Genomic DNA, 22,998 nt, shown 5'->3' with positions numbered 1-22,998 from the left:
AAAGAAATACGTAGGGTTTCTAATAATTTCGATTAAGCATATACAAAAAATATTGGCATTAGATTTCAGAATGAAAATCGATGTTGTTATACTTTCTTAAACATTTTGGGAAGTAAATTCATTTAAAGAAGGGGAAAAGTACATGATACAAATCGCGATAGCCCCTATACTGACTTCTTAAACCCGAACAGTTACAAAAAAAGATAGGAAATATTTGGCTGTAATAGTCTTGTTACGTTCTGCTGTATTTTACGACAGCACGTTTAATATTTTTTTCCTCATATCGTATTCCACAGACTAGCGGCATGGCTGCTGTGTATTGCACTTTATTAAAGTGTCTCCACTCAATCCCCATTTACCAAGCTGGAGTCGTGATGTCTTTCTTTGACGGGAATATAATATTACGTCATCGTAGCCATCTTTGTTCGTCATCAGTTAGTTCTTAAGCGGTTGCAGATAATAATACTGTTACCAGTGGCACTGCCATCGCGATCTAGACCAGGCCGTAATGCAGGATGTGTGACGTCACTCGATGGGTCGGGCTTTTCTATTTGAGTATACGGAGCTGAGTGAAATATATTACTTTATAGCGTGTCGGCGCTCAATTTTATTTAGTGTAATGTGTGTATAAGATACGTTCACTTCTTACTGCATAATATGTTGCAGAAATAATTACAAAACTGTGTTATTTTAATGTGAACGGAGTTTTACATGGTAACATAACCTGGTTGCATCAACATGTTAAGTTTGGAATGGAAGCTATTTTGAGATTTAATAAAGAAGAATTATTTATACTGTGATTTTAATTTAGCACATCTATCTTCCTTACTTGTAGGTAGAAAATTTACCACAGTCCCTCCTATGAAATTAGTGTAGGTACGTACGGTTGTGTGTTACTTCATCTGGTAGGTTAGATAAATAGAATTAAATACGACCCAGTATAGTAGGGAACAAATAAATAAAACAATTAAATTGTTATTCAATGTAATATGTGCATAAGTTCCATTTATTTGTTGTATAATGTGGCAGGATTATAAAACTGTGTTATTTTTATGTGAAGAGAATTCAGCATGTTAACATAACCTATTTGCGTCAACATTTTAAGTTGAGAACGAAAGCTATTTTGAGATTTAATAAAGAAGAATATATTTAGGATAAACTTCAGAACACGGTTATCTTCCTTACTTAAAGGTAGAAAATTCACCACAGTCCCTCCTATGAAATGTACATACGGTTATATTACTTACTAGCGCTGAGGTATATTTCCGGCAATTTCTGAACTGAAAACAGTTGAATTTATTTTTTGTGGAGATGCATTTAATCCTCTAAGCAAGGCGTAATAAAAGCCTGAACTAACCGAACTAATTAGTATATCCAAGGTGTATGAATACGAAGGGAACTACCTCAGCGCTAGTTTAGGCGTGGTAACATATTAAACCAATCAGGCTGGAGTACCGTATGAAACGAATAAATACAACTGAAGTGTAGACAAATTGCATTTACAAGTTATACGTAGCGTTATGCTAAATTATGATGCATAATTGCGAATATGGAAATAAGGCAAGTACTGATAGAATAAACATAACCTATAACTTCAACACATTAAAATATGCGTGCGATGCAACTGAAAATTGTTGAAACGTGCTTAAATGAATGTGCAAGAATTTCGTAATGAAGTGAGCGTGCTTTATTTCAATTAATTACAATACTAGATACTGTAACAGTAATGAAAACTATAAGGTATAATTTTTCATAATATACTATATGTATCTCGCTTTTAGTTCAAATTGTGTATATTATCTAACGTCGTATTATTTATAATGTAGGTTATTTACACATAAGAAGGGCGCAATAATTTAAATTTAATAAGACAAATACGGTAAACTAACAATAATGGATTAGACAAGAGTAACATCAGTAACGCTGCACTTAGCCTAATCATAATTTACTTTATATCCCAGTCAATGTTTCACTTTCACGTATATATTATTACACATATTTAGCCTACTGTTTATAAGACCAAAAATTCACTTAACCACATAAGGGCGCAATATTTAATCGAAATAAAGGCAGGTATTACACATACGAACTTTGCCTGCAACAACGTAATTTTCACACCAAAAATAATATTATACCTTACGTTGCAAGTGAATTGTGTCTCACAGCCACTGTTTAAAATTTTACTGACGCGATTACACTGCATTTCAGAGAAATATATGTTATTCTTCATGCACTGCAACTAATTGATATGGTTGAAAGACCGCCCTTCGGGATCAGCTGTTAAGCGAGTCACGTGGTCTGCCTTACGGCCTGTATTAGATCATGATGGCAGTGGCACAAGCCTCCGCTCCGATGAAACACAATCTAGCGATGGACGAAGAAATAAATAATCAACACAACGCACTGAGCGCACGCGTTAACATGCATCGCTACTGCACCAAGGCTAAAATGCGTAACATTGAAGTCACGATGTCACTGGACGGTACACCGATTCCGCCTGCGAAACAATTGAATACCTCCCACATCTCTCTACTGTTGTTTGGGCTGCCTAAACAAAAAAAGAACGGCATGGCTATAATTAATAAAGTAACTGCTGTTCGACTTGCGCCTTTTTTCCTTTAATTTATCGTTCACTCTACTAACATATTTTGCAATGATTTCTTCTTTGTGACGATTCAGAACTTGTGGTTCGCGGGTCACCACTGACTGCTCTGTGCATATATATATATATATATATATATATATATAGGGGAGACTGTTGTACCTTTAGCATAGTGTACCTTTGAAAATTTTTTGTTTTTTATTTTTTGCTACTACCTAGAGGACTCAAACTGAAGTAGATTGTAGAGAAAGCCGCTAAGTAGCTCTGGTCGTAGTTTTGGTTTGATTTATTGCAAAATGTGAGTTCTGTGAACGAAAGAATCTTTTTTAGTATAAAAAGTAAACATTTTGCTCATTGATAAATGTTATCTAACATAAAACCAGATTGTATTTGTTATCATCCATTAAGTACAATGTGTTCCGTATCATGTGGTGAGTAATAACATATTTTAATTTCCATGATTTATTCGAATCTCTAGTTTTGGTAGACACATTTGTTTAAACGTGCACTCTCTTGTACCTTTGAACACGGAACATCTTGTACCACGGAACATGTTCCAAGGTACATAATGCTATTGGTTTTTGTTTTTATTTTATTTTAAAATCATGCCACGAACTAAATCTGGAATTAAACAGGCCCCCAATTGATCCGGATGCCTTGAAGAAAGCTGTTGAAGCAGTTATTGCTCCTCCAGGAAATAAAATCTCACTCAGAGAAGCCTGCTCTGGTTTATGATTGCAAATACATTTTAAATATGATTGTCAGTTCTTACAGCTATATTTCCACCTATATTACATGTGTTCCAACTTACAAGAGGGTATGTTCTAAGGTACATGAACCTGTTGTACCTTTGAACATATTACATTTTATTTTTTCCATCCTTAATAGATGTGTAGAACAGGAAAATATATACACGAAGTTGTAAAGGAATCTTCAATAATTATTTAAAGTATTTTTTAATTTAAAAAATATCATTTCCCAAAATTAAAAAAAAATAAAATGTGAAAAGTGTTTAAAGGTACAACAGTCTCCCCTATATATATATATATATATATATATATATATATATATATATATAATTGTTAAATTATTACTTATTTTGTATTTAGTGTAACGCCTAGACCGAAGATTCATGAAGACTTCGTAAACCTGCAGAACACAACGTGTCTCACTTGACTTGGTGAAACTGAGGGTGAAGGCATAATGTTTTATGTACGCCTTGATCCACACTGCACGCCTTATACAATGGCGTTCATTAAAAGTCGCAATAGATTTGCATATCGTCTTTCGAGGACTCTAGGGAACATGGCGAAATGAAAATTAATTAATTCTGAAAAATTATTTGAAATGTGGTTCGATTGCATTTCACCTTCATTTTAATTATTGTCTTTGTTTTTGACGTTGCAATGACTCCAGAGGTACTTATGAAATGCTGGTGAATATAGAATATAAATGAACAAATCCGTTGTTTGAAATAGTTCCGAAATAATACAGTGCAAATATTCCAACATACGATGCTGGTATGTTTCTACCCGTACATACGTCACGCACTGATGCGTGTCACAACAACGCTGTCGCGCGTGCGCCGCTATGGATGGAGGACACTTTGAACAGGTCTTGAAACAATACTAAGGCTCCGCAGTACGTTAAATGTTGATATAATGCCGCTAGTACGAACGGATATTTTACAGCTATTGTTTTTGTTGCCACACAATCGTTGTCAAGTAATAGTAACACCCTGTAATAGAAATCGCATAATAATGTTTCAAAATATTGCAACTTTGAAACGAAGCCGAATTTAGAAAAAAGTTGTTTATATTTTCTCTTCGAAATAGCCATAGCTTTCACACCTACCACTTCACAAAAAACTTGTGAATCACCCTGTATTTCTAGTTATCTTGACGTAGATATATTAAATATTCTACAAATAAAAGGTGAGACATCCACTAAAATTACGACATGATAAAACAATGTCAGTAAAAAAACAAATGTTTCTTCTAACTTTATATTAAAAAATTACCATCGCGTGAGCGAAAGAAGTAAGCTTCACTAAAATATTTTAAAATTCAAATAATGACACAACTTCGAACTTGTTTGGAAGATAAACATCAGTGGATGGCGACTGAACACACAAACTGTTCAGTATTCTTGTATTTACCAAAGTCTCCGTAAAACAATAAATTTTACTGGAACGTACAGATTTATAAAGAACGTCAGTGTACACAATGATCGGTATTCTTTAACACCCTGTATACATTTAAAAATGTCGAGACAGATAATAAAAGCAGTTTATTGCTGCGGTACGAAATGTTACCAAACTGACTGACCAATGCGTTACCATTGGAGCTAGGAAGTTGGTACCAAAACTGTGTGAGCTTGGACTATATCTCCACCAGTGAACCAGAACGACAGACATGTACAGCGGGTGGTAACCAAACTTGTAGATGATTTGTAATTTATAAAGTTCGTAACTCCCATTCTAAATTAATTGATGTTGTGGACTTCACTTTGTTTGTGATTGTGACCTTAACTTGTGTTTTCTGGTCATTTATCAATCTCATATCCAATCTAGTTTCCTTTTTTGTTCGCTGCGCTGACAACTTCCCGTAAAGATTCTTTCAACTGTATAGAAAATCAACATTTTTCTGATATCTCGTGTCCTTTGTCATTTCTTCAGCATGTATATAACGTACGAAATATATAAAATTATTTGTAAATATTGAAGACATCATAATATTAGATTTGACAGGTATTGTTGAAAATAAAGGAACAACATACAGGCATACTATACACAATCACAATAGTCTGGATCAGTGATGTCAAAGCAAGCGCATATTTCTGACCTTGACGTCGTGCGCGGGCATCAAGCGCTAGGAATGGAATGAGGAATAAGTAACCTGTTGGACTAAGTAAACAGTGGTGCACAAACTTCAAACGGAACGTGAAATTTTATGTCGTTATTTTTATATGGCTTCTTTCTGTTTGATATTATCTATATTGTCTGTAAAACAAAAGTACTAACACTGATTTCTTAATATTGCACTTGTGTTTTAAATCTTAATAACATAATAGAGAGTTAAGAAGGAATATTCACTTAAATTCCATAGTAGTATAATATTATACTGTATTAAGTGGATGAAACACATCATTCATGAAGAAAGTGATACTCCAAAGAAAGAGATTGAGTATGACATGATAAGTTGGAATTGATATTGATGGTATCTTTAGCCTTACAAAAGTAACCAATAAACTAATCAAAACAATATTACAGTACAAAGCAAAGTTACCTAGGTACTGTATCTGTTTTAAGTGTAACTAATATTACATAACAAAACTCTTATCGCATTATGCTTTTAAGGTGATATTTGTGAGCAACTTCCTATCATCAGAATATTAAATTATTTTCTCGAAATCTGCTGAAGCTATAGAGCTGACATTTTTACAACAAATGGGTACGTATCTTTTGCTTATGATGTAACAGTAGTTGCTTTGTTAATTCATTTCCTTACAAACAATTTCCATGGGAATATTTTCAAAATGTTCAATACACTATCTTCACTAATACGTATATACGGTATATTAGATTTACGAAAACATTCTGTAAGGCTACTAAATAAATAGGCCTATACCTGAAAATTTCACTTTTCTATACGAAAAGATGAGAAAATATTTATTTTGAATAAAAAAATTAAACTTGTGAAAAATGAGCATTAAAATTAAAACTTACATTCTTATAATGCGCTTATACTTCTCAGACAAATCTAAAAATTACCATGGATACAGTTTTAATAAGTTCTCTTCCCTTTATCCATTGAATCAGTGCTGGCCGTCCCTGAATATAGCTCGACCAAGCGGCATATACCACCTCTTTCGTCTGTCTCTTTCCTTTCCGCTGTAAAGTGCTCAGGTTCTTCTGAGCTCTAAAGCTCGCGCTTGCTCCTGTGGGCATCGATTGACATGCCTGTACTATACTGTGGTAATAATGTGAAATGCAGTCCTGAGGAACAGCTGGAATATGAACGTTGCTCTAATGAGAACAAAGCTGCTAACAGTTTTAGCTATATATTTGTAACGCAAACAAGATATACATGTTTTGAATCCAGAATTGTTGTTATTAATAATGTATGTAGTAGAAATTTGACAAGATACAAAGAATTAACAGCGTAACATATTAAAATTATTTAGTTGTAACACTTCATGAATTTTATTACTGAATAATAGTAAATACAAATAAAGGCAGATATCGTCCTTGTAGTAAGTTTGGAGCCTGACGAGAATTGTGGAGTTGTGTTCCATAGTTCAGAAGTTCCTGAATGCATTCGTACACACATCAACAAAAGTTTTAACAATGCCCTCGATATTTGAGATTACTGAGATCGATCAGTTGATCGTTTTGAGAAGAGGACTCTACACTTTTTTCGATATATAGTTTGCGGAATGTTCTATCGCTCTTCTAGAAACGATTTCTCTCTTCTCTACTTTAGTTTTAGCATTGGATTGAACTTCTGTTGTATCTCAGCTCATGCGGTGTTCCCATTCTCTTTCCCGCATTTCACAGAAATGTGATGTCTTTTACATCACTCAAAATATTTAATAACAGTCATTTATATAACTCCAGGGGCCGTATTCATAGACATTCTTAGCGCGGGCTTCCGGTGGATGATCAGCGAACTAACGTTTTCGTATTCATAAACCAATGTTAGCGATATATGATATGAGTGCTGTACAAATAATCAGTCGGTAGCCGGGGCTAGTTTAGCACGCTCGTAGCGCGGGCTAGCGAAATGTCTGTGCATAGCACCCCTGAGGTCTAATATTGACGTCCGGCATTTCCTACAAAATATTATCTGCCTTCTAAACAAGACCTGATCAGTAACGAGCGAGATATAGCTGTCAGTGATATGTAAGAAACTCACTGTTCTTTGTAGTATTTTAATTTTCCGTTGTGTTGTTTCCAAGTTTCACGTTACAAGTTGTAGGATATAATATCGGGTAGAGAATCTGTAAAACAAATATCTATAAAATGCGGTAACCATCCATCTCTGTGCATAATACATCCAGTCAATCCCATCGAGCAAGCATGGGCTTATATTTATATCATTTGTTATTTTGTCCAAGCTTTAACTCTTTGATATTGAATATCACTGTTTGGTGGATAACTTCACGCACATCATTCCACAGCTCTACGAGAATTCTTCAAAATATGGGGAGGAAAAACGTATTGTCTATTTTTGATTGTTAAAATGAATGGAGAAATGTTAATATTTATGAGTCCTTTTATCAATAAGAGCGTCCACACCTGTGGAGTAACGGTCAGCGCGTCTGGCCACGAAACTAGGTGGCCCGGGTTCGAATCCCGGTCTGGGGCAAGTTACCTGCTTGAGGTTTTATCCGGGGTTTTCCAATATGAGCAAATGCTGGGTAACTTTCGGTGCTGGACCCCGGACTCATTTCACCGGCATTATCACCTTCATTTCATTCAGGCGCTAAATAACCTAGATGTTGATACAGCGTCGTAAAATAACCCCCCAAAAATAAAAAAATAATAAAAAAATAAAATCAATAAGAGCAAGAAGGATTTGTTTCAATTTTGACACTCAGCCAATTAATAAGGAACATAGTTTCAAAACGTATTAAGTCCACCGATGAACGACATTGAATTTGTTGTCGTGGACTCCGATCGTTTCAAGTTGTCTTGTTTGTAAACCATGAAACAAATGCTTAGAAGTGGTTGTGTGTAATGCGCTGAAAACGTATCTGGTTTGCAAGTAATTCAGGTTTTCGTCATCCCTATAGAAAATTATATCTTGGACATAATGTGACGTCGACCTGGTTCGCGAGTTGGTATAGCGCTGGCCTTCTATGCCCAAGGTTGCGGGTTCGATCCCGGGCCAGGTCGATGGCATTTAAGTGTGCTTAAATGCGACAGGCTCATGTTAGTAGACTTACTGGCATGTAAAAGAACTCCTGCGGGACAAAATTCCGGCACACCGGCAACGCTGATGTAACCTCTGCAGTTGCGAGCGTCGTTAAATAAAACATAACATTAACATAATTGACTTGAAACAATGCTTCTCAATTTTTTTAAAACATAAATTGGAATACGTGAATCTTAATAATGTAACCTCATAATAACTTCTGTTGACGTGTGTTGTTCACATCAGATTCAGAACTTCATGTAGCTAGGGGTGACACAATTAATGTCGTCACATGTGTGATATGTGTTCGGCACTCATATTGTCCTCAGAAAGCCGTTAGTTCGGATTTCACTGAACAGTGCTTGGATTTCTGTGAGGCTCTTCCTCTTCGTCTCCGGAACTAAATACAACACAAAGAAAACCGACAAGCCGTTCACAACGGCGAACAGGCGGAACAAGTGCGCCAGCTCCAGCCACTTGTGCACGTGGCCCGTGAAGTATGACGTCAGCAGCTCCAGCGCCCAGTGCATGCACACCACCACGCTGACGGACACGCCCTTGACGTTGTGGGGGAACAGCTCGCCGACCATGACCCAGGGCACGGGGCCGAACCCGAGGCAGAACGCGATCATGAACCCGAACAGGCAGATGGCCACCGTGAACTCGGCCGAGTCCTCGTCGAAGCTCAGGTAGTACGCCACCGTGGCGGAGTAGAGCGTCATGGCGCTGGCCGAGATCATGAGCAGGATCCGGCGCCCCACGCGGTCCAGGAGGGCGCCGGCCGTGCAGTGCACGAGCACCTGCGCCAGGGTGCACACGATCCTGAAGCCGTTCGTGCCGATGACCCTGACCCCGGAGTTGTGGAACATGGCGAATGCGAGCAGCATCACCGAGGTGTAGCCGCAGAGCTGCCGGAACAGGATCATGCCGAAGCAGACGATGAAGGCCTTGCTCGCGCTGGACCACCCCGCCGACGCGTCCCGCAGGCAGCCGTTTATGCTGTCCTCCAGGTCTTGGACCTCTCTGCGGGCGTCGTAACGCGACCCTCTGAAGAACTGCAGGGACTTCATGGCGTCCACGATTCTGCGCTTCTTGACGAAGTACGGCGGAGTTTCTGGGATCAGGAACATCGTCCTCAGGGTCATGACGGCCACGACGCACGAGGGGATTCCCAGGAACCTGTAGTCGAGGAAGCAGCTGAGCACGCAGGAGTAGAGCTGGCCGACGAGGAGCATGGTGGGCAGCAGCATCCCCAGCGCGCCCCTCAGCGACCTCTGGGCGACCTCGCCGATGAAAATGGGCACCACGACACACGCCGGCCCCACCGCCAGGCCGGCCACGAACCTGGCCACGCACAGCGCCTGCACGGAGCCGTCCACGGCCACCAGCACCCAGTGCAAGACCAGGAAGGCCGACACGGCCGAGATGACGATCTTGCGGCCGAACCGATCGGCGAGGTACCCCGCGGGCAGGGCTCCGAACAGGGCGCCCACTGCAGGCATGTTGACGATCCAGTACTCCTCGTTCTCCGTCAGCGGTGCTCCGTGGTCCTGCGATCGAAGCTCTGGCAGAGCGAAGTCCGTCCACGCCAGGACGTTCCCAGCGGCCATTGCTACCAGAGCCACTGCGGGTAAAGGCAGAAATACCATTGAGGCTCGTCGGCCACTTTTACTCTGACCCGTTTATCGGTCATTACAATTTTGGAATCAGGACATAAGGTTAACAAAGCAGAACTGAAAGAAACAGTTTTGAAAGAAGACTTCACAAATTTCTAAAAGACTGCAAGGGTGTGCTTCTGAAGATTAATGAAATTAGGAAGGGAATTCTGCTTTTAGCAGATGACATTGACGATATTTTGAAAAAAGAATTCATAAATCTGCAAAGACAGCGAGAAATACCCACTTCCGCATGTTAATCAAGATAAAGAAATGGCAGCGGGTGTGATTGCGTGGACGTCTATACTCCAGTTAAATAAAATACGTGTACCTCGCTTCAACAATGCAGAGTCTCATTTCATATCCTTGTATAGTCTGAATCAGCTTACTTAATACCCTAAGGGTGAAACCTAACCATTTTTCCACTATTACTAAATATGCTAGTAGATTATAGTGATTATCTAGCTCTCAGGTTGAAATTTCTTTTACCAACTTCGTTTCGAATTTCGGATACTGACAAATACTACAACTGGCAGTTATTTTCTAACTGTTATGTTGGCAGCAATGATTTCGGTTTACAGTAAAGCAAACTGATGAAAATACAAGTAACTAAGTACATTTTTACGTTAGATCCCATGAATCGCAAACTCTTTAGTGAAAGCAATAAATTTCATGTTGCCTGACAAAATAAATTGTAATATTAGATCATACTGATCCTAATTACCAACATAATATGCGAGAAGTCCAGGAGGAAAATATACTATTTCATAAATAAATTATTGAACCATTTAGGAAACACCTCGCAACATAAAGATGAGATGTGGGAAATAAGTAAGGCATTGTTATTGCTAACAATATATTATTATTATTATTATTATTATTATTATTATTATTATTATTATTATTTCAGTACGTAGCATTGTTATTTTACCCTCTTTGGTGATATCTGGTATTAGTGGCAACACTGAAGAGACGGCCAAATTAGCCTTTTAGGATCTACTCTTACGTGATCCTCACTATATATATATTCGCCCAAATATCCAATATTTCCATTACTATTGAGTAGAAGACCACGAGGCATGAAGTATACCTTACACTTCTGTTTCCATGGAACCACGACTGACGTCAAAGTAAACCTTTCATTTCAAAACGTTACAATGTTTACCTCGTTTCGTTTCATTTATTGAATTCCATAAATCTTTCCTCAGTCTTGAATTTTGGAACAAGTCAAAAGTTTCACAAAAAAATATGATACGATAGCAAGCTGATTAATTCAATTTGCAAGCATAAACAATATTGATAAGTTGAATAGCAGGTATGAGTTTTCGGAAATGTTGTTGAATCTATTCTGAATTTTTCAAAGCTTCAAGGATACTAGGCAGTGCATTGAAGACTATAATATACAGACAGTGGAAGCTCTGAAGTTCGACAGAAAACAAGTTAGACATCCTATAGTTCGACTGCTTGCATAGGAGAATTAGACACGCCCCTATACGGGCACTAAGAAATGGGTTTGCCATTTGACTGGGAATTGGTTCTGTGTCTTGTAGTGATACTTTTGTTAAAGGAAAACAGAATATTTTATTGATTAGGACATCCATATTTAATCACTGATTTTAAACTAATGAACTCTTCTTTTTCTATTTGAGAATTGTGCCGTTTGTGAGACGGAACTGTCGAAACCCACTGTGGTACTAGAAGCGCATACACAAGTCTCGGGGCGGGCAGGAAATGCAAGTATAGCACTGTATTCGTTGATGGATATATATATATATATATATATATATATTTAATACTTTACACTCGAGCTACATTAGGCATTGCAGCCCGAAAGAGCAGAAGCTCGTGCTCGGACGCAGTTCAGATCAGTTATACAAAATATATCACAAAATTAAGAGAGTTCATTGAGCACAATAACATTAATAAATGGTAAAATAATACAGCATGTAATAATAGGGTCTAGATACAAATAGAAAATACAAAAGTACATAAATATTAGAGTCCACCCGTGTGGAGTAACGGTCAGCGCGTCTGGCCGCGAAACCAGGTGGCCCGGGTTCGATTCCCGGTCGGGGCAAGTTATCTGGTTGAGGTTTTTTTCCGGGGTTTTCCCCTCAACCCAATAGGAGCAAATGCTGGGTAACTTTCGGTGTTGGACCCCGGACTCATTTCACGGGCATTATCGCCTTCATCTCTTTCAGACGCTAAATAACCTAAGATGTTGATACAGCGTCGTAAAATAACCCAATGAAATAAATAAAAATGAAAAAAAAATTAGAGTATCAATTTTTAACTCAATTAGCTTAAACAATTAAATAATTAATCTGATTTGTTTCTTAAATCTATGTGTGTTAAGTGTACTTAACTCAGGGTAAGCTATAATTAATGTACATTATATATTTTGGGTCCAAAATTTCTGCTGTGTTTTAATCCACCTGTTTTGTGGCATTTGGGAGTATTTAGAAAGAAACTGTAGTTTTGTGCCGTGTGGTATTCGTGATGATCAAATTTAAATTTAAGAATTTGTATTCATTTCACCTGCCACATCCACTACCCTTATTGGACTGAAATTTCAATTTTGTTTAGTCGAACTTACGAGAGTCCACTGTATATGAATGGTTACTGATTTAACACAGGGATCTTTACTGGCAGAGTCAAGGATATAAGTCCTTCTTTTTCACTCAACCGGTATAAAAATACAAATGACGACAATACAGAGAGCAATGCAATAATAATAATAATAATAATAATAATAATAATAATAATAATAATAATAATAATAATGAACTTTGGAAGCAGGCTGTGAATAGAAAAGAGCGGGGTGCACACTGGGGCGTGCTCCCACCTGCAAGGGTGACCGCGCACTGGATCCACTTGTTGCCCTCATCGTCTGTTCGACGAGTCCTGCCTTCGTTGTCCGTGGGCAGTTCCAGGGCGCTCCCATGCAGGATGTTGGGTGTTGTGCTGAGGTATTGCAGGGGGATGGCGTCAGGAAGAAGATCCATCGCGTTCTGTACGACTTCGGTATCTTGTGTGACGCATCTGAAACACAACGAGAGCAAAGTGAGGTCCGAGCGGGACAACTTTCGAATTGGGAAAGCGTTAATCATTACTGACAATTTTGTTTGGGTTCGATGTCCGCTTCGTTTCATTCTTCTAGTCGCCCTGTCTGTTGTTCTACCATCCCACATACTCCAAGCAACGGGTGATGCCGCATAAAATATACAATCCTATCGCATTTCTAAATTCACTACAACAAAAACAGTCTCTTACAAGGGCAGGGTTTCGGCTCGAACAGGAATTTTTGGTTAAAAATTTGTACAGACGCTTACCTCACAATGGTGATGAAGACCGTAAAAGCATTCATTTGTGTAACTCTCCGTTTGGTTGGTATTGGTCAATACGCTTCTTTAAAAATGTACATGAGGATTCTCTATAAAATGCATGAAACAGCATGGAGCAGAGCAATAAGCACAACACGCAGAAGCAACACCTGAACAATCTGCTGAACCACACTCCAGTGCTGAACAATCAAATGCCACCTGAATTACATTTTTGAAGTCCGAGATTTGTTCAGGATTCACATAACCAGCCAGGAATACTGAAGCATAGGGCGGTATACTGGAGCAGTCAACTGGTTATGAACAACAGACTGCATTTTCATTATAAACACTCGATTTCCCAAGTTAAGTTCTGGATTTTCAGCAAGAGTCCTTATGCAATCTGTTATCCTCCGAGCATAATATTGTCTAAGGAGATAGATATTCAGAGGCTGGATATATTTAGTTTTTTTTAGGTGGAATGATCATACATTCCATGTCCTAGCCTTGGAACGATTCATTTATTAAGGTTGTGTCCTTGTGCGCATTCAATGACTCACACAACAGTGTACATTTTTGATTAGCTGCAATATTTTCAGACAACGTTGGAGAAAAATGTTCTTAAATGGGCTCTAGACATTTTACCAGTCGCACTAGATTCTAGGCTAGGCTAGGCGTACGGGTAAGGTGTCCCATCCCCTTAACTTGTGCAGTGCTCTAACAGACAAACCCCACATTACACAAACGAATGCTTTTGGGAGCTTTACAGAGATGTAAAGATGGACCTGTAAACAAATTTTGGATACGAAATTCCTGTTCGAGCCGAAACCTTTCCCTTGTTAGTAACTTGCATAGTTTACAATATTGGTTCTTCGATATCTTCTCTGAGTAAAGAACATAATATGATTTCCAATTATATTAAGTCCACCGCTTTGCAGTAACTCTACAAGTTATATTCTGATCGTGAAGCGAGCGGATCCGGGTTCAAATCCTGGTCGGAACAAGTTACCTGGTTCAAGTTTTTTCACGGGATTTTTCCTCAATCCATAAGAGCAAATGCTGGGTAAATTTCACCGCTGGACCCCGGACTCATTTTGCTGGCATATCTCACTCAGACGCTAGATAACTTCCACAGTTGATAGGCCGTCGTTGACTAGTCTTGAATTTAAATTCCATGCAGACGTTACAAACTGTATTCTTGCACTTTTCTCAGCACATTTCGTCACGTTCTAAGTGTAAAAAAAAATCTTACGATGTTGGTGCTAGGAATATGAAATCTTTATTGCATGTTATATACAGGCCTATTGTAGTTAATAGAATATAATAGTCTTTTTTTTATGAACTAAATACTTTCGAAATTAAAAAAGAAAGGAAATTTAGTTAGTCGACAATAAAAATTTAAATTTGCAAAAATATTTAAAAAAATTAATCTCCATGTATTTTATACAGGGATATCATTTTATTTTTACTTCAATTTTTATTGTACCTGAGTTTTTGAATGTACTTCACTCCTACCTCTTCTACTAATGAAGTTCAACCGTCCTCCACACAGATCCAAGACCGCATATACAGTCATAGTAGCCTTACGGTCATAATAAACAGTACGTTCCAAAAATATGTTCGCGTTTTCCAGTGACGAAAGAGCTTTCAATATTGAATCATTTTCTCACAGGTACTGTCGTCCATTTGCCTACGTAGTATCCCGGTTTCCCCCACCAGCTTTTATTCGCCAGCTAGTGGCTGGGCTGTCTTACCTATTTTCTGAGAACATTAATTTCTTTTGGAATTGGACGTCTACGTAATATTATACGACTGTTTAAAATAACTTAAGTAAAAGGGCCTCGTTAAGTAATTAACTGTCACGTGATTTCCCCCCTTTCTACGACCCTACGACATAACCACTTGGACGGACAGTAGATAGCATGTCTGAGTAATTTTATCTTTTCGGATCGGGCAGAAGTGAGGATTGAATTTACAGTACGTAAGGTACTCTGAGAGTAGGTAGGCTATAGAATTATTTCAACATGAGTTACTAGTACGAAGAACGAAACTGGTAATTGGAATTACGTACAATAGTCTAGAGTACGATAATATGCACATTAGAACTGAAGCCTGTATCGAAATGAACGGCCACCATTTTCAAAAATGTGTTTCAATATCCATATTATGATTATTTTTCAATTTCACTTCATTCTCTATATCGTACGCTAATGTGCTGTAGACAGTATAATATACACTGCATAATGAATACGTCCACATGGACAGCTCAGTTCGTGAGTAAAAACACTCATTGTTAATACTGTACTGTATTTTGATTAAACAAAAACCTAATGAAAATGATCAAACTCAAAAGCGCGATATTTCCTAGTTTACGTAAATGGATGAACTAATTTTCTTCCCTCCTATACCTAGTGAATGATTTGTTTGTATATCACGCCAGTATCATCGAACTCCAGTCGTGGAAGGGGGTAGCAAACGGCGTTGATTCAGAGGTATAGGCAAGTTAATATTAAAAATCTTAGTAAAAATAAAATGATGTCCCTGTAGAAGTAAATTTAAAATTCTGGATATTTCATTATTTTCTAACCGTATCAGAGTTTTAGGCTAATAAGAAAGAGTCATGCCTGAAACTTAAATTCTGTAAGGGAGAGATTTTGTAAATATTCATTTTTTTAATTTGAATAACTAAAAAACTGATCATATTATCATAATGAAACGTATATAGTACAATGTTTACACTACAAGAAGGGAATGAAGTGTCCGATATATGAAATCTCTACCTTAAAAATTGTAGCAAATAGAAATTTCACCCACAACCCGGAATTTTGTAAATTTTATTTTTAAAACGTGACTAAGGATTGTGATGAACTGGACGTTTTCGGCGGCTGCCATGTAACTAAGTGTCGACTTTGGAAAAATTGATGACGGAAAATAAACGACCAGATTTAAGAGGTTCCATTCTATTTTAAGTTCAGAATTCTGTTATGTCGCAACTCGTGTACAGTGTTACCAACTTAGTTGGTTTCGCACTGAATCTGATGGATTTCGGGTAATCTTGAAACGAAGAGAACTGCAGTGGCAGCTACCCCATGTTGCCCCCAGCACCACAGAAATGTGGAAGAGGAATGCCCACGATCACGACGGCTTGACAAATGACGGGGAAATTGCAACGAAGTACATTAACTGGGGACAAAAAATAAACAATTATATGGCAATTGGTAATGAAGAAGTGGATGATTTAATGTAAGATGAAACTGAAGAATTGATTAAAAGATAAGAATTATTCAAATATTTAAAAATAAAAATGACAAAGGATGCTCTGCTTGAAACAGAAATTTAAAGAATGATAGCAAAAGGAAGTTGAATCATTGTAAGAAACTAAAATATGTAATCTTATGGGGTATGTATATATGTATAAATCATTAATAAAATGAACTTCCTGGACGATGTTCATAATTGGACTGTTTCGTTTATATGACGTCATTCCATTTTCGGCCAATGAAGTGTAATGAAATTTTGAATTCCAACGTATCACAGCCTAGATCATATATGTAACAGATATGTCGGGCTTATAAGCTTTGAGATAACATTTGTCAGGTTTACTACGCTGCCATCTAGTTGTTACATAAGGAGTCATGTCATAATTCCCATTTGAATTGCATTAGCGACTGTGCTGCCATCTCGTGTTCGTTTACGGCGGACGGGTGGCGATCCTTGCGGTTGTTCTCTTCAAAGTGCTGCCGATTTTAACGTAGCGAGGAGTTATCTGTTACATATATGATCTAGGATCACAGTCATACATCGCGATAATTTCTGCAGCTCGATTTATTACTGTCAGTTTATCTCATGGTCGTTCTTTCCTTTACTCAGTGTCGCCAACTGTTTCGTAAATCGATGAGCACGAATCCCAAGGCTTCTATACTCTCAATAGGTTATCTCGTTTTTCAATAGCCTATCAAATAGCTAGTTGGCTGATGACGGGTGAAGAGTCCATGCTGATTGGTCCTTTATTTTCAATGATAAGCGTACATTATAAACATAATCGCCTCAAATAAAAACATTACAAGGAATATAAACCAAGTGTGTACTTATCATGGAATAAAATGAATACGTTGAAAATGTTTATACCGTGTATATAAAAGCTGTACTTGTCACTGCATTATTTTTCTGTATTTCTTAAAAATTCGTCTGCTCTCAGTGTCTGCCGTCCGTTTTCGTCTGCTAGTTTCCAGTCTTGTGTTCACATACTAGAGTCGTATAAAGAACCTAGTTTTGACCGTACAATCAACAATAAAATTTCACGTGGAACGTTATGTACGAACATTGCCACATATTCTTTGGTTCTTTTTATAATATTCCGCCCCTTTTTAGTCGTGTTTTTGCCATGAAACTCATTGTAGAATTTTTCAGTATTATTGAAACTACTTAGCCATGCTGGTGATGGCATGGTTAAACCTTCAAAGGATAGAATAATGTACTAAAATTTAAAGAGGGACAAGATGGTGGTGTTTTTGTTTTAAATGGATGTTTATAAAAAATCTAACATTGATTGATTTTAACATCTCATTCTAAAGTTTGGAAAAAGGGGCGTGTACCGGTAATGAAATGTCAACAACACGTTCATTTACAATAATCATTATAACTCAACAATGAATTGTCACTGGAGGCTATTATGATTAACCCACTGATTATGCCATAATGACAAAATGTCATAAATCGTTAATATAAAATCAATATAATGAGAATTATAGTGAAAAAACATCACTGGTATCAGTCGTTAACCCTCCACCCCTTTGGTATGCAACTGTTAGTATTAGTAGTTAGTATTTTTTTACATAAGTAGCATGATTACAAAAGAAAGAAAATAATTTGTAGGTTAACATAGATGAACCTGATCTAATCATACAAAGCTAGTATTAACATGGCTACTTATATAGGCCTACGTGATTTATTTAAACTTACCTGTAGGCTTTAACATTGTCGGTCGTTTCGGCTTTATTTTCATTAAAGCTGCTCGAAAATCAGGAACAAAATCATCTTCAAAATGATCAGAGCATAATCTGCTTGAATTTATCCTGTCTTTTGCACGCAATTACCCACTTTTTTCTGATTTCTAAATCTTTAGGAATGGTAAAGAAAGACAACTCTTTATTTCTATCGTTAGAATTGTTGCATACCGCAACAGCACACCTTCGACCTGGCAAAATGCATTCAAAACAACATAAACAAGAAAAAACACGAGATACTGCTTTGAAGCATTTGAACTTTGGCGCGCTCAGCTATCTTGTGACGTCACAATCGCTCTCCTTTCCCCGTCGATCCCTCGCCAACAAGCTCGATAATAATGCAACCTGTGAGAAGTTTAGAAGCCTTGCACGAATCCATTATACTAAATAAAGCGGGAAATCCTACTTCCACATCTACATCTTCATCTTTTAATTCCATATCCATTGTATCTAAAGGAAATGACACTCCTTCATAACATTTTTTCATTTAATTAATGTATTAATTGGGTTATTTGTAATTACACTATAAATGTTGAAGTTAAATTATGATTTCAGCAGATAATGAAAACGTATTTCTGTTATAATAACAAGAGAAAAGCGCAGTACGTGTAATTAACATTTTTAAAACTGTATCTATCAGGGACTGGAATGCACTATCAGGGACTGGAATGCTTTACCTGCAGACTTACTAAAGGCTTTACCAACAACCAAAAATATATTTAAAAACAGGCTTAAGGACCTTACTAATAGACGGTAATTATACACAGTACTTAAAGGGTGTAAATGATATGTTGTTATTGAAGTGTTGTATCAGTGAAGAATTAAGTTGTGTCAGTGAATCGTGTTCCTGTCAGTGAAGCTTTATAGTTTATAGTGGCAGTGCAAAGTATTTGAACAGTGAAATGTTTTTGAAGTGTTAGTGAAATCAGGATAGAATCAGTGAAATGTGTCGTAGTTCCAGTGCAGTGAGTGAGTTGACAGCGAAATGAGTGTAATGTTGAAAGGTACTTGTGCAGATATGAACATATCATACTCGTGGGTTTTAGTTCGATCTTAGTTTTAAGATACAAATTAGATTTATTTCAAATGTTATTTTAAGTGATCGTTTCATTTAATTTAGTATATTCCCTGTTGTTGTTATTATTATTATTATTATTATTATTATTATTATTATTATTCGTTATCGTTAGTATTAAATATTAGTATTATTATTAATTGTATTTTTAATTAATAAGTTTATTATTGTCATTATTGAGTGTAATTAGTTACCACTGCCACCGGGTATATACCCATTGCAGTGTGAATACATACATACATACATACATACATACATACATACATACATACATACATACATACATACATACATACATACATACATACATACATACATACTGTATTTCGCTATTCTCAGTTAGCATTACTGAATAACATTCAATTTATTTATTGCAGTAATCGATATTCATCTATTTCGACTTCACAATATCTGAATAGGTTACGTATTCATAAATATACAATTAGTAACATTTCGTGAGCGAAATTAAGGGATATATTATTTACATTTTTATTTTATTCACGAAATAGTCCTAATAAATGTCTCTCGAGGTCTGAGATCGTGTCATTACTATAGATAAAATATGAAATAAGGAAACTACATGAAGGCTGGATTATATAATTAAGTACTGCATGTATATTCACAGTAAACGATGAAATATGTATGGCCGTGTTCGAAGGATGACGGACTACTGGAACAGATACTGTAATGGACCATATAGGAAGATGAAGGAAATTACCGGTAGTGAAGAAATGCAACAGAAAGAACTGGGAGAATAGGGAAAAGTGGAGGAGAAAAAATTGGGCACAAAATGATGTTTGCACATTGCAAGCCTGTGTTAATAATAATAATAATAATAACAATAATAATAATAATAATAATAATAATAATAATAATAATGTATTTATGTGTATTTATTCAAACTGCAAATGGGTGTATACCCGGTGGCAGTGGTAACTAATTACACTCAATGATGACAATTAATAATAAAGACAACTAATAAAAACAATAATTAATAATAATAATAATAATAATAATAATAATAATAATAATAATAATAATAATAAAATAATAATAACAAGGAGCATTCTAAATTAAATGAAGAATGGTCACTTAAAATAACATTTAAAATAAATCTAATTTGTATCTATAACTCTAAGTTCGAACTAAGACCCACGACTGTGACAGGTTCATACCTGCACAGGTACATTTCGACACTACACTTATTTCGCTATCAACTTCACTCACTGTACTGATTCTACCTGATTTCACTATCACTTCCAACCATTTCACTGTTCAAATACTTTGCACAGCTACTTCACTGACACCGACACACTTCACTTACACAATAGACTTCACTGACACAACACACTTCCTCACTGATAGAACACTTCAAATAAGATATAAATTACACCCTTTAAATAGTTACTACCGTCTATTAGTAAAGTCCTTAAGCCTATTTTTAAATACATTTTTGGTTGTTGGTAAAGCCTTTAGTAAGTCTGCAGGTAAAGCATTCCAGTCCCTGATAGTACGATTGAGAAAAGAAAACTTTCCAGTGTCCGTCCTCTGCCTTCTTTCCCTCAATTTATATGAGTGGTCGTTCCTTGAAGAGTAATTTGGCGGCTGCAACCTATTTTTTATTTCTCTCCAGGCAGGCTCACCTCTGTATGTTTTGAACAGTGCACATAATCTAATTCGCGTTTTCCTGCCCGTGAGTGTGTCCCATTTTAATGGTGAATTTTTTCCGACAACACTTAAGAGCCCGTTTTTGAATCTTTTCCAGTGTCTTAATATGTTCTAATCTGTAAGGATCCCAACATGCAGCACCATATTCCATTACTGGACGTACTAATGATTTATATGCAATCTCTTTGGATTTATCAGAGCCTTTCTAATAATAATAATAATAATAATAATAATAATAATAATAATAATAATAATAATAATAATAATAATAATAATAATTTAAGTCACGTTTATTTTTGTCAGATAAATGCAATGGTACCTAGCCAATAGGAAGGAAAGACGTCATATAGCTAAGTAGAAATCGCTGCACAATGGCCTCTCCAGGGATGCTGAGAAATTGAATGTTTGCTAAATCAATGTTAGTTGCATGATAACAGTATGACTTTATAATTGGTATGATTGGCTCGTTTGAAGTGCAGTTGAAGTCAGACGTGTAACATATACTTCAGCCACTTACCTCTTTGTGAAGTCAGCCTGCAGTGCCTGGGTTCACATCCAGCTCTGTCAAGGCAGACGCACACACGTCCTTCACACGCAGGTGTTTACCACGGCAAGTCATGGTGTGCGTGACGGCACCATCATTGTGAGGGCCCAGCCCTGCGTGACCTGCCCGACGTGATCAATAGACCCGCGCAGCGCACTGGGATGGGGTAGTGCGCCCCACGCTACTGTCCTTGCCAAAAACATCGCACAGCGCTGAGAGGTGGACTGAAGTTAATTCTCGCATGTCCTGCTCTCTGATTGCAAGGCTTGGCGTGTCGTAAGATCTTTTGGCTTCCTTATTAGTAGGGTTGCTGGGTTTTAGCATTTACAACTGAAAATTTAGCATTTCGAATTACAGTTTTAGGAGTAATATTTATATATTTAACCTGATGGAGAAGTCCATCAGGCCTTCTCTTCCACTATATAGGGCATTACAACCACAATACCAAGAATACAATTTTAAAATTAAAATTAAATGTACAATTAGAATAAAATCACAATTATCTAACTAATAAAGACTACACTCTATTGATGAAGTTAAAAACGAAGAAAAAGTAGTTGCTGACGTACGAATTAAATGTGCAATAATTATATAGGGATGTCTGAACGAGCCTCAACCAGTGCTGCTCATCGGAGTGACTACTACCGCGGAGGTATCGGGGATTACGAATAAAGCTCTCCACCGGTGATCTCCGGTACTACCGTAGGTGGAACAGGGGACATACGGAGGGATGCGGGGGTTCGGAGCGAAGCGAAGTTGGAGGACGTAGAGCTCAAGGACGACCGGCGCGTACGGACTGACGGTAGTTGTGAGTGGAATAAAATGGCACCAAATCGGATATCCGTCGCATGGAAATTCTTTAATTTAGTTGAAGGTAGTAATAAAGTCGCACACTGTAAACTTCGTGGGCGAATTTACTCTAAGGGTGGTGGAACTTCGAATTTGTTAGACCATTTGAAGCGATCGCACAATCGCGAACTTGAAGAAAGTAAGTAAATTTAACTGTTCAAAACACTTTTGAACTCTTATAAAAAGCGTGTTTACTTTGATTTATATATAAAGTTCTAGTAAATAATTTCGTGGTTTTGTGTGCAGACAGAGTAACATTGCGAATGAAAAACTGAAAAGCAGAAGAAAAAGGACCCTCTGAGATTGATCCAGCAAATTGTTTCGAGATGAAACTCCAAACTTCAATGATGAGCCGCTTACT

General features: G+C 37.1%; 1 protein-coding gene across 1 annotated transcript; it reads right to left on the bottom strand.

The window, feature by feature from the left end:
* Positions 1-8,701: 8,701 nt before the first annotated feature.
* Positions 8,702-21,894, bottom strand: LOC138691891 (uncharacterized). The gene is made up of 3 exons (XM_069814477.1): positions 21,762-21,894; positions 13,021-13,217; positions 8,702-10,144 (listed from the first exon to the last, which is right to left on the bottom strand). The coding sequence occupies exons 2-3, from the start codon at positions 13,178-13,180 to the stop codon at positions 8,835-8,837; spliced, it is 1,470 nt and encodes a 489-aa protein (XP_069670578.1). The 5' UTR covers positions 13,181-13,217; positions 21,762-21,894; the 3' UTR covers positions 8,702-8,834.
* Between the last annotated feature and the right edge of the window lie 1,104 nt (positions 21,895-22,998).

Source organism: Periplaneta americana, chromosome 16, assembly GCF_040183065.1.
Source record: "Periplaneta americana isolate PAMFEO1 chromosome 16, P.americana_PAMFEO1_priV1, whole genome shotgun sequence".
In the NCBI taxonomy this organism is placed as follows: domain Eukaryota; kingdom Metazoa; phylum Arthropoda; class Insecta; order Blattodea; family Blattidae; genus Periplaneta; species Periplaneta americana.
Note: the sequence above shows the minus strand (reverse complement) of the source record. Positions and strands in the feature narration are given on the sequence as shown.